Below are 17,896 nucleotides of genomic sequence, written 5' to 3' on the forward strand. Positions count from 1 at the left end.
ATCTGAGCCCAACCTAGACTTTTAGGATTCACCAACAGTCCCTTTTATGTTAAGTCCTTAGCATCCTGTCTTCACCTTTCCTGAACCCTCAGGATGTCTGAAGTGGAAAATTCTGAGTGGCATCGTAAAAACATGTAAAAATGATGTTTTGAATGTGTTCCCTTAATTTTATCATAATCGAATGTGTCTGAAACATTCACAGCAGTAAATTCTCACTGATCCTGGTATGTTTTTAGGGATGCATCCTTAATGGCCATGAGACGGCGAATCAATGGTCTCAGTCCAGAAGAGATCCGTGCACTCTCTAAAGAGGAGCTTCAGATGCCCGTGACCAGAGGAGACTTTGAGTTGGCTCTTAAGAAAATCGCAAAGTCTGTCTCTGCAGCAGACTTAGAGAAATATGAAAAGTGGATGGTAGAATTTGGATCTGCTTGAATTTCTGTCAGCTCTTTCATTTCTGGTATTTTTGTCTATAAAATGTGAAGAAATTCCAGCAATTTTTTTTTTTTAAACAGGTTTGGAACTTTTCATTGGAGAGATTTTTCTCTGAAAGGAAAACAGTAAAACCACAAAGAGTATACACGTAGTAGAGAAATAAGAAAAGCCTACATAGAGAGCCTGACATTCACATATCCATGCGTTACAATTGCACACCCGCACCAGAGTATGGAGGGCTGAAGAAAGTGACCCATGTGCTGTTGTAGAAACTTGTTTACAGAACATCTAGAAGGAACTGTGTTTCTGACTTTGCATTTTTTTTCCTCTTCTTAGCTCTGAACATGAAGGACCTTTTCTGTTGACTTTTAGCATCAAAACTGGGTTTGTATCAGGTCTGTTCCTTGTTTTGAAGAGTAGATAGTTTTGGATTAAATAATGAATCTGCTAGTTAAACCTTCAGCAGTCAACCACTACTGTTAGAGGCTGTTAACACGGTTTACCTTTCCTTCCCTCACCATTTCCTCTGCTAGCTAATCACTTATTGAGCTTTGTGGGGGTGTATAGCTTCATGCTTTGTGGTTTTTGAATCATCTTGCCAGGTGGCTCCTCTGATCTGGAGTATTTTTGCTGGCAGTACTTCATATTGGAAGGGCAGGAAAAGTATCATGTTTGCATAAGAACTTCCTCTTTGTTCTAGACTTCTGAGTTTGTTTTCACTCTTCTTTCAATAAGTTCAACAGATCAACCCTTGCTCTAACATTGTTTTTTGCTGAATTTGCCTTTCATATTCTAAATAAATGCTTTGGTATTCTAAACAAGTCCACTCTCTTGTGGCTAATGCAAAACAAAGCAAACTCTTTATGGTTTTCTGGACAGCTTGTTTATTAACAAAACAGCATCATGTGTAATGAATGATGTTCAGTTGAACATTTAGAAACCATTCCTTGTCTAGGTTGAGTGCTTGTACGCACACTAAGGTTAGGTTAGAAATCGGCCTTGCTCATTCACTTCAGCAGAAATTAGACAAGAAGGAGGCCAGAAAAAGAGAGGTCGTGTATCTAGTTATGAGTAGCCGAATGTTAGTTTTTAAAAATTGCATTATTTTGACTGGGCAACCTGTGCTTTGATAGTCAAGCTTTAAAAAAATTTGTATTGGATGGTATCCTGAATTTTCAATTTTAGACAGTAGCTACTAGTTTAACTAAAAATAATACAGCTTTTTTGACAGTTGAAGATAACTTTTAGCAACTTGCTTAGGAGCTTTTCCCCTACTAAGAACTATATAATTTTTAGGTAAGTCTGACTCTGAACTGCAGTATTCATCTGATGCTTTAAATCACCCTCCCCCTTTCCTCTGAGGCATAGATTTTAAGAGTTAAAATCATTTTTTAATTGAATTAGTTCACCTTAATTCCTTTTATTCATGAACTTTTAAAATAAAGAAATAATCCCACTAACATCATCTTGCAGACTATTGCCAGGCAGTAGCTTATTTTTTTCCTTAAGTTCTAGGAGTCGTCATTAAAACCTTAGTGTTTTGATTGCCAAAAATTTTGTATATGTTAGTTGATTAGTTAGACCATATTTCTAGATTTTATGTTATTTGTCTTGGCTCATGTTTCAATTTTTCCTGACCTCTTCATGCACAATAACATGGTAATTGTGATTTTTTTAAAAAAACTGTCAGTTGATTAATTCCTGGGAGCTTGTCTTTACTGTGTTCTGTCAGTCGTGTGCTCTTTTTTACTTCCCTGGTTTCTCTGTCAGAGGATGGTGAATGCTTTGTAGGTGTTAACCCCCTTAAAGGATCCTGGCTCTAGCTAATGAAAATGAAAGGCACAGTAACCTGTGTGTGCTTTGAAAAGATAATATATAAAAGTTTTTCTCTCTTTAAATTTGCTTTAAAATTAGAACTGGAATCCATTTTGTTGAACAATACAACTATTATAGACCTGGATGTTTTCAAGAACCATTTTTGCCATTTCCCAAGCTACATGTTTATTGTGAACATGTACACATGTAATTATGGAGAACCTGTAAACTGTTACATGTTTATAGCAAACATTTTGCTTGCATAATTCCTTTGTTTTTAAAAGGAAATTAATATTCATGAAATGTGCCAGACAAATGGCTGAAACCTTCTAGAAATCCAAGTAGAAAGTAGACGTTGGCGTCCCAGATTTTGTCTTCTAGTCAGCAGCATCGTGAGCGTTCCAGAATGACCAGATACATGTTGGGCTTGGACCTCTGCCTCCAAAAATGCCAGGACAGCTTGGAAGAAGTAGCATGCTATGTTTTAGCTGCCAGTGGGGGCTTTGTTTGAGCTCTGGAGATTGCACTTTTTATGATGTGATACTTGACTGTCAAAAAACTAGGCTGAAATCACTAATTATTCAAAAAAAAATGAGCAAGTGTCTGGTGAATCTACCGTAAACAAACATATAGCTGCTACACCAGGAAAAATACACCGCCCAGATTTTCAGTGTAATTGCCACTCTTCCACTTTGCTACATGTAGGCTGACTCTTTGAAACATGACATTATTGATACTGTAGGTTTTGAACAGCTTGAGTTTGTTTGAATTCCTTCCTGGGAGGTTTCTGTATACGCTGCTGAATCCATGATGAGACTCACAGATCAGCTGACACAGTTCTGTTTTTACTCTCCTGACCCCGAAGGACTTTGAGGTCCGGTGAAGGACGAGGCAGACATTGCTTGTCCTGTGGGCTTTGGCTCCTTCCAGGTTGTCTTGATCATTGAGTCTTGGCATAATAGATTCCCACACTTCCTTTTCTCTTTGCGAATGATAAGTCACCTTAGGGTATTTCCTGTGTGATAGGCATAGAATGCTAAGGGTAATTGCCGGCCTTTTCCAAGAAAGGGACACTTTAACCACATAAGGAAGCAATGGTAATCATTCTTTTAACATTCGTTTTGTATCTTCTGCTCCATAATGTTTTGATTGTATAGATTTGTTTATATACTATATATACACTTACTTTGTGATGTACATAATATTTATGTGAATTTAAAAATCTGTCACAATAGAAAAGGGTAGGAATTACAGTTGGAAGGCATATTGGAGGAATTCAGATATTTAAACCCCAAATGTTTTAGTCCCATTGCTGCTAACTTTTTTTCAGAAAAAGCTAAAAACCACATTATAATTACTGTGTTTACTTATTTATACTTTTAAATTAGGCTTTTTATGCTTATTTATTTAATTTTTTAGGACATTTGCTTTTAATGTTGTTTTCTCTTGTGGAAACGATATGAATATTTAAAAAATAAAGCCCCTAAGTAACACTTATGTTTTTAAACATTCACAAATTGACAATAATTCTTTGCATTTTTATTAGTTTTTTTGGGCTCTGGACAACTCTTTAGGGATATTTCTTAATTTCCAGTTGACTTGTTAATAAAAACGGGAAAAATATGAAGGTAATGTCATCAGATTTAGTTTTTTTATTTTACCTTTCTCATTTCTTGATTGATTTTATTTTATATGTATAAAAATAACCTAGATTCTGCTTTGTCACCAGCAGTGTGTACGTTTCTGTACATTTATGGAAATTTGGCACAACAAATAGGGAATTAATATGGAGGTTTTCCTCCTGTGAAAGGACTCTGATTTTATGTTCAAAATTATAAAACACACTTTTGTTCTGCAAGCTCTGAAATGACTAAATATTGCCCTTTGGAAAACCTGAGTCTTTGCACATGTTATTTCTGGAGTCTACCTCAGTTCAACAAGCTTAGTTTCATGTGGGAATGAACTGAACCATGTTGAAATTCAGTTCATCATCTAGGCAGATTTGTCTCCTGAATCGCTTCCTTCTCTCTCCTCTCTCACTCACTATTTTTTTTTTTAACACTGGAAGTTTAATTGAAGATGCTGGTGGTTCTTCCTCTGGCAAAGCCACACCCTCCAGGTGAAGCCTCTGCGAACGTCTATGTTAGTCTTCCCACCTCTGTCACGGCAGCTTCACCACCGGTGCTTCCATTCAAGGAGAAGTTTCAGACACAGTGCACCTTCTCAATAGCTTCATAAACACACACTCGTGTGGCAAGGACCTAGCCCTTCCTGTACAAGGACCTGAGTGCTTCGTGACAACACAGAGAGGGGGCCGTGTAACACGTCCATTCACACGGCAGCAACTGATGCCTTCGGTTAATGCTGTGTGGACACAGCGTCCAGGAAGAGCGCTCTGTGCTGTGACCGTTGGTGTTCTGTTAAGATTTTTATTTCAGTGTCTGTGTCCCAGTGTTTGAACCTAACTTAAAAAGATGTTTCCAAATTGTGTTTATTGGATGTGCTTCTCCTCACATTTTGTGTGGCCAGGCCGCCAGTTTCATGAGCTGAGCTGTGTCTGTGCGTAGAGTGTAATTTGGTAATAAATTTCTAGAGCGTGGCTTGTCGGTGTTCTCTCTGTGGTTCATGTTTGATCTACAGTCTTCGGTCCACTTATTGCCACCAGCGGGAGTAACAGATCCCTCGCTACAAGGGATGACTTTTTCCAGAGTTTTAGTTCTTATAAAATCACATATTGTAAACCCGTTATTTTGTGTTTGCCATGCATTATGCTAATAACTTCAAGCTTGATACAGGTAAGATAAGAATGGCTTTTCAGTTAATTCTGTTTTAACAAATACATTTGTCTTCCTTGTGTAGGACCATTTTGCAAAGTGGGTGTTCCATAAGGTGAATTTTCTTGGTGACTGTGTCTTATTTTATGAATCCCCCAAAACTATTTTTTTAAAAATTCATAGGCTTTATTTTTTGAGCAGCTTTATGTTTACAGAAAAATTAAGCTTGTGTGTCAGTAGAGTTCTCATACACTTCTTCTGTCCTCACCCCACCCTGCCATTTCCCCTTTATCAGTATCTTCACTTCAGTGTGATTGACTTGTGTTAGTTGGGTCAGTATTGATTACTACTAAAGTTTACAGGTTACATTTCAGTTCACTGGGTTTGACAAAAGCATCATGTCATAAACCCACCATTACAGTGTCACACGGATAGCGTCACTGACCTAAAATCTTCACCTTTGCCCCTCCTCTTCACCCCTGCACCCAGTGAGCTTTCTACTGTGTCCACAGCTTGTCTTTTTCCAGGATGCCATATAGCTGCAGTCACACGGCACGTGCCCATTTTAGGCAGGCTTCTTTCACTTAGCTGTATGCATTTAAGATTCCTCGTCTTTTTGTGGCTGATGGTTCATTTCTCTTCATCAGGGAATAATATTCCATTACGTGGATGTGCCAGTCTGGTCGTCCATCACCCACTGAAAGGACATCCTGGTTGCTCCCACCCAGGCTTTAACATTCATGAACAAAACTGCTGTCAACATTCCTGCTCAGGTTTTTGTGTGGACGTAAGTTTTTGACTCATTTGAGTACATACTTGAGAGGACAGTTGCTGGAGTGTGTGGTTGAGTTATGTTCAGTTTTGTAAGAAACCGCCAGGCTGCCCTTCCAAGTGACTGCACCATTTGCATCCCCACCAGTGTCCTCGCTGGCATTTGGTGTTGTCGGGGTTCTCACTGTGCCATGCTAACAGGGGTCTCCTGGGTTCTCAGTGCTGTTTGAATATTGAATTCTCTAGTGACATGAGGTCAAACATCTTTTCATATGCTTATCTATTTTTAATTGACTTTTATTAAAAGCTTTCTAAAAGGTGTCACACTTGTTCTCTGACTTTGTAAGACAGAGAATTTGAACATCTCCTTCTCTTTGTGATTCAGAGTTTTCCTTGTGATGCGCCCCCCTCAGCAGCCAGTGGAGGGGCGAGCAAGCTTTTCTGCCTGTCACTCCGTGGTCTTTGAGTTGTGGCGTTTGCTTTCATAGCATTTTTACTCTCCTGTTATCAGGCTGTCAACCTTTATTTCTCTTCCAATTTCCAACCTGCAGTCTTTCAATGAACCTAATGGAAAGAAACACGTTGTTAGACATGTTAGAATTATGGGTAAATTAGGAGTACAGCCATTTGGGGATGAAGAGTGATAGGGAGGTGTGTTGGTTGAGTGTTCAGTGTTTGTGTTGTTTCTCTAGGCTATCTGTGGCCTTTTGGCTTTATCTCTGGTTCCCAGAGTGTTCCAGGTAGACCCAAGTGTGAAGCAGTTATTTATGCATCATTATTTTGTCATGTTGTATGATATTTATAGCTGGAAGGCATCTAGCAACAACTTGATTCCACGGCTCCCCTTTCTTCTTCGCTGTGACTGTTGAGGTTTTGATCTCTTAGAGGGTATAAAGGAAAAGAATGAGGTACAAAATTAATTAAGGACAAAAAGAGGACACACGCGTGGCTAGAGCCTTCTTCCCTTCAGTCTCTTCTACATTCTCCAGCGCCCGCGGCCAGTGCTGCCTCCCATGACCCAGCGCTGTGCTGACCGCTACGCTGCAGAGGACACGCGTGCTGGGGGGCTTGCCTGGGCCAGGACTTCAGTTGCAAACGGTGAGGGAAGCCTTGCCTGGCCAGGGGCAGCCTCTGCTTGCAAACAGATGGGGAGAGAGGCAGGGTGGGCTCGAGTCTCCTCTGGCGGATCCCATCCACCCAGGTTCAGACTTGAGAGACTGGCACCCCGAGCTCTCCTCCCTGCCCGCCTGGGTATCCCCCGTGATCAGCTGCTCCCCGCCCAGCAGAGGCCGGAATTCACCAGCGACGCCTCCCCCTCCGATTCCCAGCCAGTGCTGCTCCGCCGGCCAGGTGAGAGCGGGAGTTGAGAACACGTGTGTTCGGTGCCCACTTCGCATCCTCTTTGTGATCTGAAAAGTCATGGCTAGCTCTTCCCTGATTTCTGATCTTCTGTGATCTTCTTAGGACCTTTCCTGTGAGTTGTTGAGAGGCTCAGCAGCAGCCTCGGGCATTGAGACCTGAAATGGGGAGCAAATGACCTGGTCCAGGCCCTTCGTGTTACAGGTGAAGGAATGGCGCCCACAGAGAGTTTAAGATGTGTGTTCAGGATCACATTCTGAATTGGGAAACAGGACAGCTATTTCTCCTCTTGATAAATGCTGCAGGTAAGCTGTAAAGAAAGCATGCCAGACAGTAAGCACATTTATGAAGGGGCTTCAAACCTCTGCAGCGTGGCGCAGATAGAGGCGGTTCATCCAAATAGATGGTAGTTAAGAATAAGAAGTACCAGATGAATTGACATCATACAGCACTGGTGCTGACATTTGTAATGTTTGCTGCACACTAGAACTTTACCTTTATTGCTTTATTAAGTCCACACATTTGTTTTAAGATGTATTTACTATTATCCTTTTTTTTTTTTTTTGGCAGAGGGCTTCCCTGATAGCTCAGTTGGTAAAGAATCCACCTTCAATGCAGGAGACTCCAGTTCAAATCCTAGGTCGGAAAGATCTGCTGGAAAAGGGATAGGCTACCCACTCCAGTACTCTTGGGCTTCCCTTGTGGCTCAGCTGGTAAAGAATCCACCTGCAATATGGGAGACCTGGGTTCAATCCCTGGGTTGGGAAGATCCCCTGGAGAAGGGAAAGGCTTCCCTCTCCAGTGTTCTGGCCTGGAGAATTCCATGGACTGTATAGTCCACAGGATTGTAAAGAGTTCGACACAACTGAGTGACTTTCACATTCACATTTTTTGTTTTTGCAGAAGCAGCAGGTGAGGCTTATAGGGTAACTGGCTCTAGTCATTTGGCTCCTAAGAAGCAGGAAAAAGGAATGGAATCTAAGTCAGTTTAGTTCCAAAGCCTAGGCCTTTGCCATATTCCAAACAGTGTTAAATGCAAAAGTTCTCAATTATTGAAATAAATGTTAACATTCACCCATTTTTCTGAGGTTATTGTTCACTGTTTTACTGTCCCTTTCCTGTAGTGCCCTTTTTTTTGTTTGTTTTTAACCAAGAGACTTTTAGGCAGACTACAGTGATATATTCTTTCACAGTATTTATGTTTCTAATGATAGGAAAAAATAGTGGCTTGTGTTGGGGGATTAACAGGAATTTGAGGGACTTCCCTGGTGATCCAGTGGTTAAGAATCTGCCATGTAATACAAGAGACTCAGGTTTGAAATCTGGTCACGGAACTAAGATCTACATTTTGTTGTTCAGTTGCTGAGTCATGCCTGACTCTTTGTGACCACGTGCACCACAACATGCCAGGCTTCTCTGTTCTCCAGTCTCTCTGTGTCCATTGAGTCAGTGATGCCAGTGAACCATCTCATCCTCTGTTGTCCTCTTCTCCTCCTGCCCTTAATCTTTCCCAGCATCAGGGTCTTTTCCAATGAGTTGGCTCTTCACATCAGGTGAAGTATTGGAGCTTCAGCTTCCAATGAATATTCAAGGTTGATATCCTTTAGGATGGACTGGTTTGATGTCCTTGCAGTCTAAGGGACTCAAGAGTCTTCTCCAGCACAATTGGAAAGCATCAACTCTTCAGCGCTCAGCCTTCTTTGTGGTCCAATTCTCACATCTTTACATGACCACTGGAAAAACCATAGCTTTGACTATATAGACCTTTGTCAGCAAAGTGATGTCTCTGCTTTTTAATATGCTGTCATAGCTTTTCTTCCAAGGAGCAAGCATCTTTTAATTTCATGCTTGTAGTCACCGTCTGCAGTGAATTTTGGAGCCCAGGAAAATAAAAATAAAAAAAATAAAATCTGTTACTGCTTCCACTTTTTCCCCTTCTATTTGTCATGAAGTAATGGGACTGGATGCCATGATCTTAGGTTTTTAATGGTGAGTTTCAAGCCAGTTTTTTCACTCTCACTTTTCTTCTCTTTCACTTTCAGCAAGAGGCTCCTTAGCTCCTCTTCACTTTCTGCCAGAAGTGTGGTGTCATCTGCATATCAGAGGTTGTTGCTGTTTCTCCCAGCAATCTTGATTCCAGCTTGTGCTTCACCCAGCCCAGCATTTCACATGATGTACTCTGCATAGAAGTAAAATAAGCAGAGTGACAATACACCACCTTGATGTACTCCCTTCCCAATTTTGAACCAGTTCATTGTTCATGCCTGATTCTTAGCTGTTGCTTATTGACCTGCATACAAGTTTCTCAGGAGGCAGGTAAAGTGGCCGCATACTCCCATCTCTTGAAGAATTTTCCACAGTTCACTGTGATCCACACAGTCAAAGGTCCCACAGGCCCAGAAACAACTAAGCCCGAACACAAACTGCTGAGTCAGCAGCAACCAGAGAGTCCTTGTGCCTCAGCCAACACCCCGTGCAGCCAAATAAATAAAAGCCATGACTTTGGGAATATTGTTGCCCTTTGCTGTATCTAAGGGTAAAAGTACACCTGCTTCTCTTTCAGGGCAAGCTTTATGAAATGAGTTGGTCATTCTAAATGTTTCTCTATGACTTGCCCTGGCTTCAGTGTCCACCTTTGAAAAACTACCCCAGAACTGAGTTTATAAGTTTAGCTCTGAATGTTCAAAATGCTTTCGATTAGCACATCTTAAATATCTTCTTTCAGCAAATAACTAATCATGGTCTGACTACCGTATTCCATAACATAAATCCTAAACAATAGTGTTAGTAATTGTTGTAATTAAAGATGGATGAGTCAGGCTTCATTTGGGATTTATAAAAATACCTCCAGCTATTTTTCAAACATTTTAAAATACATTTTATAACATTTCTAAAACATACTTCAACAAGAATATTTCCTCTAATTTTAAAGCCCTAGTGTATTTTAAAGGGAATATAATTCACATTTCTGATTCATTGGTGCGTAACTCATCACTGTTATTTTTAAAGAACAATTTAGAGGACTTCCCTGGCGGTCCAGTGATTTAAGAATCTGCCTCCCAATGTAGGGCACGGGAGTTCGATCCCTGGTCAGGAAACTAAGATTCCCACATGCTGCAATTAAGACCCAATGCAGCCAAAAATAATTTTTAAAAATTTAGTTTCCAAGTCCTTAGGAAACCCTTCTCATAAATTCTGTGAGCCTTTAAAAGCCTTTTCCGTAATCAAACTATTTTCTCCAAGATGAACGTGTGTGCAGTGTTTTAGTTTGGTTTATAATGCAGAGCCTATATTTCAGAATCTAAGTTCACTCTGAATTTCGTGTAATAAGTTGTTCTGCCTTTATTGTAAGAACTCGCTTCATTTATGTCTCTTCAAAGCACGTTTCTGTGAAGAACTGGTGATCGAAGTACTCTCTTGAAAACCCAGCGCGCTGACATTCCGAGCTGTCTCCCGGAGTCACAGCACAGGGAACAGGTGTGGGTTGATCAAACAGAGCAAGCCCAATTAGCTATTGATTGGGGATCTGTCATGTCTGCTGAATATGTATACACATTTGTACATATTCAAATACACATGTACACATTCATAAGAATGTTCACATCCTCATAGGTTGTCTTTTTTGTTTTGTTTGGACCTCTAAATTCTAACAAAACAGTATTCTACTCTGGGTTAAATTGATAATTTATTGTGTGATGACTGTAATTGTTCTCATCTGTCTTCAGGAATGTTTTCCACCTGAGATTTAGTTCAACAGGTTTCTGTTGCCTAGCAGTGGGTCTCTCAGAACAGCTTTTTGTATAGTTTTAATTGAACGGATTGACTGTGTGAAATTGTCTTAGAAAAAGTAAGGTTATTGCTGGGAAGGTAAAAGGAAGTACGCTGACAACTAATTGGACAAAATGTCATCCCGAACAGCGGCTCTAAGAGATTTGTAGAGACACAGCAACTTAAGAATGGAGTTTGCTCAAGGCAGCTAGAAACTGCATCCATAAATATTCACAGTAAAAGAAAAGCACCATTTTCCTAGGTTCTCATTAGAGAATGGTATGAAATACATATTTGCAAATCATAAGAAGCAACCTCTTTAGTTACTATTCTTAATGAAACCTCATTTCACCCTGAATTTTTCAGTGTGGGATTATTAAACAATGAGAACATCTTTTCAGTACTTTTCAAAATATACCTATTTCTTACATAGTTGGTTAGTTTATACTATAAGTTAATTTTTAATATTTTTGGACAGTCTTTTATGATTAGATAAGTTCCTTTTAAAATTTAATACCTGTACTATCAAGGGTGAAACAGATCACCAGCCCAGGTTGGATGCATGAAACAAGTGCTCAGGGCTGGTGCACTGGGAAGACCCAGTGGGATGGGATGGAGAGGGAGGCGGGAGGGGGGATCGGGATGGGGAACACATGTAAATCCATGACTGATTCATGTCAATATATGGCAAAAACCACTACAATATTGTAAAGTAGTTAGCCTTCAACTAATAAAAATAAAATTGCAGCCTATACTAAAAAAAAAATAAAAATAGAAAGCTATCTTAAAAAATAGAAATAAAATTTAATACCTGAATTTTTCTTTCTTCATACCAAAATGAAAAACCTCTTGAAAGGGCAACTTTTACCTTTTGCTTTTATATGATAATTATTTTACTTTTCAAAGGAATTATGCCTACAATATTAAGATTTTTTTTAATTAAAAAATTAAAGAAAAAAATTTTTTGGCCACACCATTTGGCATGTGGGATCCTAGTTCTGTGACCAGGGATGGAACCAGGGCCTCCTGCTTTGGAAGCAATGAGTCTTAACTACGGGACTGCCAGGAAAGTCCTTAAGGTGGTTTTTAAAGAGCAGTATTTATAGAAATCCAGTCGGTCCCTGCCCTCACTTTTGCCTCTGAAAAGCCCTTGGCAAAGTTAGTCGTGGCTCTTGACCTCATGGCCTTTGACTTATGGGACAGGATCATGCTGGTCACGTTGTATGACCTGGGCCACAAACTCCTGCGTGCTTGCAAACTCCTGTGATGGTGGCTCTCGGCCAGTTAGATGCTTGTGAGTTTTACACTGTATTATATTTACTAATTGATAATTTACAGAATATTTGTAATTAAGTCTTTAATTTCTAAAAATATGCAAAAAATTAAAAAATTTAAGGACTATAAATATGAAAACATGGAAAATAATTTTACTGATACAAAATACCCTCCAAAAATTATGAATAATATTTGTATTGAGAGCCATGAGATTAAATATGCTTCATTTAAAAAAAACCAAACCTTGGTCTAGGCTAACTAGGTACAGTGATTCTGTTAATTTTCATGCTTACTTTTAATGACTTTTGTAATGAAAAAGTTACCCCACAAAAGTGTGTAGATCCAGGTGGAAGAAATATAAATCATTGGCTGCAGTTATAAATCATGAGCTTCATTTTTTTAATTATGGGCCATTGAATATGCAGAAGTGTTCATTTAACTTTGGCTGTTAAATTTGCATCTTTCCTGGTATCAGTCAGTTCTTGTAAATTAATTGGAAGGTTGCATTTTGTATGAATAGTTTAAAAACCCACTGAACCTCTTCACTGGGAAGATTTTTAAATAGGGAAAATCATGTCAAGTTAAATTGCACATATTAGAGATTCTAATAAGAGACTGGCTGTTTTTGGCAACAAAATCACAGAACAATGGAAACAAATCCTGGGGTCAGGGCCTGGGAGTCTTGCTTCCACCTGGCTCCTTGACCCTCATCTGCCCATAAATTCTTGTCAGTCAGTCCCACTGATGGTTTTCCTGATTCTGCTCAGCCTAGAGGTGATCGCTTCAAGGACTTAGGACAAGTTTAATTCCCATCCTGAGTTTCGTGTCTCCCCAGATTTGGAATAATTCCTGACTTTAGGATATAGGAATATATCACCATCCACCTCTTTGTTTTCACTGATCAGTAATCCCTGTGCTGCGTCCACCAGAGGCCCTCCTCCTCCTGCGGACAGCGAGCCCTGGGGCCGTGCCCTCGCTGGCTCCTGCCCTGGGAATGCAGGGGCCTCTCCCAGTGTGAGGCTCCCAAGGAGGACACTGCTGACTGACCCATCCTTGTTGATACGCTTAGCAGGTCAGCTAAACCTGAGTGGGCTTGCGGGGGCACCACCAGCAGGACAGAGGCGGCTGTTCCTCGTAGGGAACCATGAAGGGGTGAGAGTCAGACTGGAGGGAAGAAAATGGGAGGAGGAGGCAGAGTTCGCAAAGGCAAGGGGTCCCCCTCATGTGTTCTGTGCCTGGGTGAGGGATGTCTGGACTCATTTGGGCCCTGTGGACTCTGGTCAGAGGGTGCTGCCCTTTGGCTAGAGATCTGTTACTATGGAAATAAGGGCCTGTCTCGCAAGAGCACTGTGGGGCTGGGAGAACTTCAGCTGGGGAGTAGGACTAGGATTCCAGCCCCTGCTTCCCAGCCGCAGGGGGGCAAGTGGCTTAGCCTCTCTGTGCCCCTGTTTTCTCACCTTCAAATGAGGATGATGACGATGGACCTTCCTTATAGGACTGCTGGGAAGATGAAAAAATGAGATACTTGAAATATAAAGTGCTTATCAGTCTCTGGCCCCACCATAAAGTGAATGTCGCTCAGTCATGTCTGACTCTTTGTGACCCCATGAACTGGGGCCTGCCAGGCTCCTCTGTCCATGGAATTCTCCAGGCCAGAATACTGGAGTGGGTAGCCATTCCCTTCTCCAGGGTATCTTCCTGACCCAGGAATCAAACAAGGGTCTCCTGCATTGCAGGTAGATTCTTTACCATCTGAGCTACGAGAGAAAGCCCATGGCCCCATCATAAACCCTCAATAAATGTAAGTTGCACAGTGTGCTAGAGTTGGCTCATCACAGGCTTTTTCGGAGCCAACTGTTGACTGTTGAAAGCAACATTGCCAGTCTTTCAACCTGCTGATGGCTTGAAATCAGCTATGGTGAGATTAATTACACCGTGAAAACTAGCAACCACCACAAGTGAGGCTTCCTCCTCCACAAGGCCTCCTTGCAGAGCTAGTTCTGGGCACATCACTGTAGCTCCTTTTATTTTGTTTGGGTTTTGTTTGGGTTTTTTCCTGCAAAGAAAGCGCCTCTGGTTGCCCATCCTTGCTCCCTGTCAGTGCCTCTGGGATCAGTAGGTGGAGTGATGACCCTTGCAGTCAGAGTGCGTGGGGTCCATTTGCTTGGCAGTGAGCCACTTTGACTCAAGGGCGGGAAGGGATCTGCCGCAGTTAGGGACCACTCTCTTCTTTGAACTAGACTTGGCTCTGAGGCTTCTATTGTGATGGAACAGAAATCTTAGGACACCAGAAATAGCCCAAAGTGTCCCACTACCCTTTCATTTGCTGACAGACATAGTCTGAGCTGTACTGAGGCGGTCCCCACACTACTTTTACCAAAAGTGGGATCCTAAAGTCACCCTAAAATTTCTGGACCCCCAAATTGGCCTAGTGGCCCCAGTGGCCACAGTAGACACGTGTACACTAAAGTGTTTTTGCCAAATGCTCCGTGAGCTCTTGGGCTATTTTTCCAGCAAAGGTAGAAGAGGCTAGAGGAGAGAGGTTTCTGTTCTTACTTCTCTTAGTCCCTTTTGCGAACCAAAGCAGGGATGTTGGTGGTTGCGCTCTTGCCCTGTTCACCACACTAAGACCCAGATTTCTCCCTCTTTATAATAGGAACAATACAAGCAAGCATAATTTCCTCGAAAAGAAGCACTTTAAACAGGGAGCTGACAAACTACACACTGTCCCACTGTCTTTTCTTACTGCACATACAGGTGTGTGTCCTGGAGGAGGTCACATAGGGAAGACCTTGGTGTTTCTCACACAAGAATCACAGACCAGAGCTGCGGTTTGCTCTTCATAGAAAGAAAAAGCATCACATCATGTCAGAGGGTCTCAGGTTTCCTAAAGAGGGGGGGTGGGTTCCCAAAGTTTTCTGTATAAGGAAGTCTTCTGTGTAATCCACAGGGGATTATGCACAGAGGGTGTCTAGAAAGATCTAGCCTGGACTTATTTTTCTGTATTTTTCGCATGTGAATCTAATACAGATATTTATTGATTTATTTAGGTGTATTAGGGGGTTTCCCTGGTGGCTCAGATGGTAAAGAATCTGCCTGCAATGCAGGAGACCTGGGTTGGGAAAATCCCCTGGAGAAGGGAACGGTTACCCACTCCAGTATTCTTACCTGCAGAATTCCATGGGCAGAGGAGCCCAGCGGGCTACAGTCCATGGGGTTGCAAAAGAGTCAGACACGACTGAACGACTAACATTCACATCCTTAGTCTATTATGTATACCTTCAGAAAGTCAGTTTAGCTTACTGAATGCCCAGCAAATCTGAGGCACAGCCCCTGCCTTACAGAACTCATCCCATAGAGAAAGCCCTGAAACAAACCATCTCCAGATCCATCCATCAGCCACGGTGAGCACGTGACCAAGCAGCAGCGTGGAGGAGGAGAAGTGCAGAGAAGGCTTCACAGAGAAGGTGATATCAGCCAGGCTCTGAAGCACGAAAAGCTTATCATGTGGTGAGAGAGGTGACGGTCCTGCCTCGCTGCTGACTTGTTTTAGCCTGCCTTCTCTCAGAGCAGGTTCTTTTACACACTAGACAGCCGCGAACTCTGGGAGGCAGGGGCATTGGTTACTGCTGTCCCCCCTGCAGGATTCGCACACGTCGTGACTCTGTGGCCGGTGGGCAGTGAGACTCCTGCTAGAAGGCTGTCTTCACTGTGACCCTGTAAGCAAAAGCCCTCATGAAAAACACTGACACGAGGAAACTTATTCACCACGTGGTGATGGCGAAGCTGGGATTGGACATTGGCTCCTCAGCCGAAAGCCCAGGGTGAGGCTGGGTGTTAGTCTGTATACCTGACCTAAGTAAGCACAGAACTTCAGTTCCTTTCATCTTTACGTGGCTTAGAGGTCCGTTGTTGTGACAGCTGGTCGTGGAGTCACTGACAGACTGCTTGGCCCATCTTCTCAGGACAGGTGGTGGTGGCCTTCGGTGCTTTGGTTCTGACGAACATGGATGAAGGTCCGGCTCTGTGGTCACAGCGTCTTCTCAGTCTACGAAATTCCCCTCCACTTCTCCACACGCAGCCTGGGGTTCATCTTGGAGTTGTCTCCCGGACATAATTTTTTCTGCATATGAATCAAGTCTACTTTATAAATCAAAAAGCATTTCTTAATTTGCAGTTGTATATTAAATTCGCACATTTCAGATGGAAATTCACAAAATCTATTTTGCATTACTCACACTTTATAGTAATTTCTTTTGGCTATTGCCCTCAGGCTGTATAAGAGTGAAAAAATATATATTGAATTCTTTGTTTTGACTTTGTTCACAGATTGTTAATCTAATTAGTTCTCTCTTTTTTTCTCTAAAAGTAACATACACAATACTCTCTGAACAAAGACTGATAAGAAGACAGGTTTGCCTTATAACCATGTTCATCTCACCTAGATTATGATGTCAATTCACTCAGAAAATTCGTCTGTTTTCTGTCCTAATTAACTGCATAAAGTTGATATGTGCTACTAATAAATTTGATATCTGCCTGTCAAATGGTGAGGAAAATGATATCTAAATTAGATAATGCTGTAAGACTGATCTGTTTCAGAGCCAAAAGGGACCTTGCAGGTCGTTGAATCCAGTGTTCCTCATATTGAGCAAGAGAACCCATTTGTTCTATGAGAAACCTTTAAATACTATGCTTTCATTCAAATGAACCACCACCAAAAAAAAAAAAAAAATGAACACAGTCTGGTCCTGGGGGATGACCTCTCTGAACCGAGAATCCATCGTGAGATTTCAAAGTTCACGTGACAGGACTTGAGGGTTAGGTTCGAGGTTTCCTGCAGACCTGTGGGCAATCAGCGATCAGGGAGTGGCTTGGGACTCTGATGATAAGTCCAAGGCCTGCCTTTACCCCCATTGAACTCCAGTTTAAAATACAGCGAATGGAGGGCATCACCATGATAGTGGTGTCATTCCAGCCTCAAATTCCTGTGGGCGGCAGCTGGGGCTGTGTGTTTGGAGAGCTGTGCATTTCCGGCATCCATGGGAATGAGGCTGCTGCCGCCAGGAGCTTTCGGCCTAAGAGCACACGTTAGCCATGTCATCCTTGTCCTTCTTTGAGTATTTATCATATGTGCCCCATGGAGGGTGGGGAATCAGTCAGCTTTCTCTCAGTATGACTGAGGGATGAAATAAGCCCCAGGTTTCAGTGGCTTGCAAGAGCAAAGGTATGACTCTTATTCTCACATCATCTGCAGCTCTGCTACAGCTGCGATTTTGCTCCATACAGTGGTCCCTTCTTGAGATCCCTAAAACCTTTAGTGACTCTCTTCTCACAGCATCGGGAAGAGAGCAAGGGGGTTCGCAAGCTCTCAGAGGCTCTTAAAACTCCTCTTGAGATGTCACACACATCGAGTCTGTTACCATCCACTGGTCAAAACAAGTCACATGGCCAAACTTTTTGTCAGTGGAATCAGGAACTATTCTCTCTGAGAAGCATCAAGAGGTATAGCCCTCCTCCCGGGATGGTGGTGGTTGTTCAGTCGCTGAGTCGTGTCTGACTCTTTGCAACCCCATGAACTGCAGTGTACCAGGCTTCCCAGTCCTTCACAAACTCCCAGAGTTTGCTCAGATTCTTGTCCATTCAATCGGCGGTGCCATCCAACCATCTCATCCTCTGTTGTCCCCTTCTCTTTCCTT

The 17,896-nt window shown here is 42.0% G+C and overlaps 1 protein-coding gene across 10 annotated transcripts in view; it reads left to right on the forward strand.

The window, feature by feature from the left end:
* KATNAL1 (katanin catalytic subunit A1 like 1) overlaps positions 1–4,849 on the forward strand; it is a 57,729-nt gene extending 52,880 nt beyond the window's left edge. For all 10 annotated transcript variants that reach the window (XM_043891939.1, XM_043891941.1, XM_043891938.1 and 7 more), the window contains one exon: positions 237–4,849. In XM_043891939.1, coding sequence (XP_043747874.1) covers positions 237–435 — 199 coding nt within the window. In that variant the 3' untranslated portion in view covers positions 436–4,849. The remainder of the gene's footprint in view (positions 1–236) is intronic.
* The last annotated feature ends 13,047 nt before the right edge of the window (positions 4,850–17,896 follow it).

The sequence above is a fragment of the Cervus elaphus genome, chromosome 30, assembly GCF_910594005.1.
Source record: "Cervus elaphus chromosome 30, mCerEla1.1, whole genome shotgun sequence".
In the NCBI taxonomy this organism is placed as follows: domain Eukaryota; kingdom Metazoa; phylum Chordata; class Mammalia; order Artiodactyla; family Cervidae; genus Cervus; species Cervus elaphus.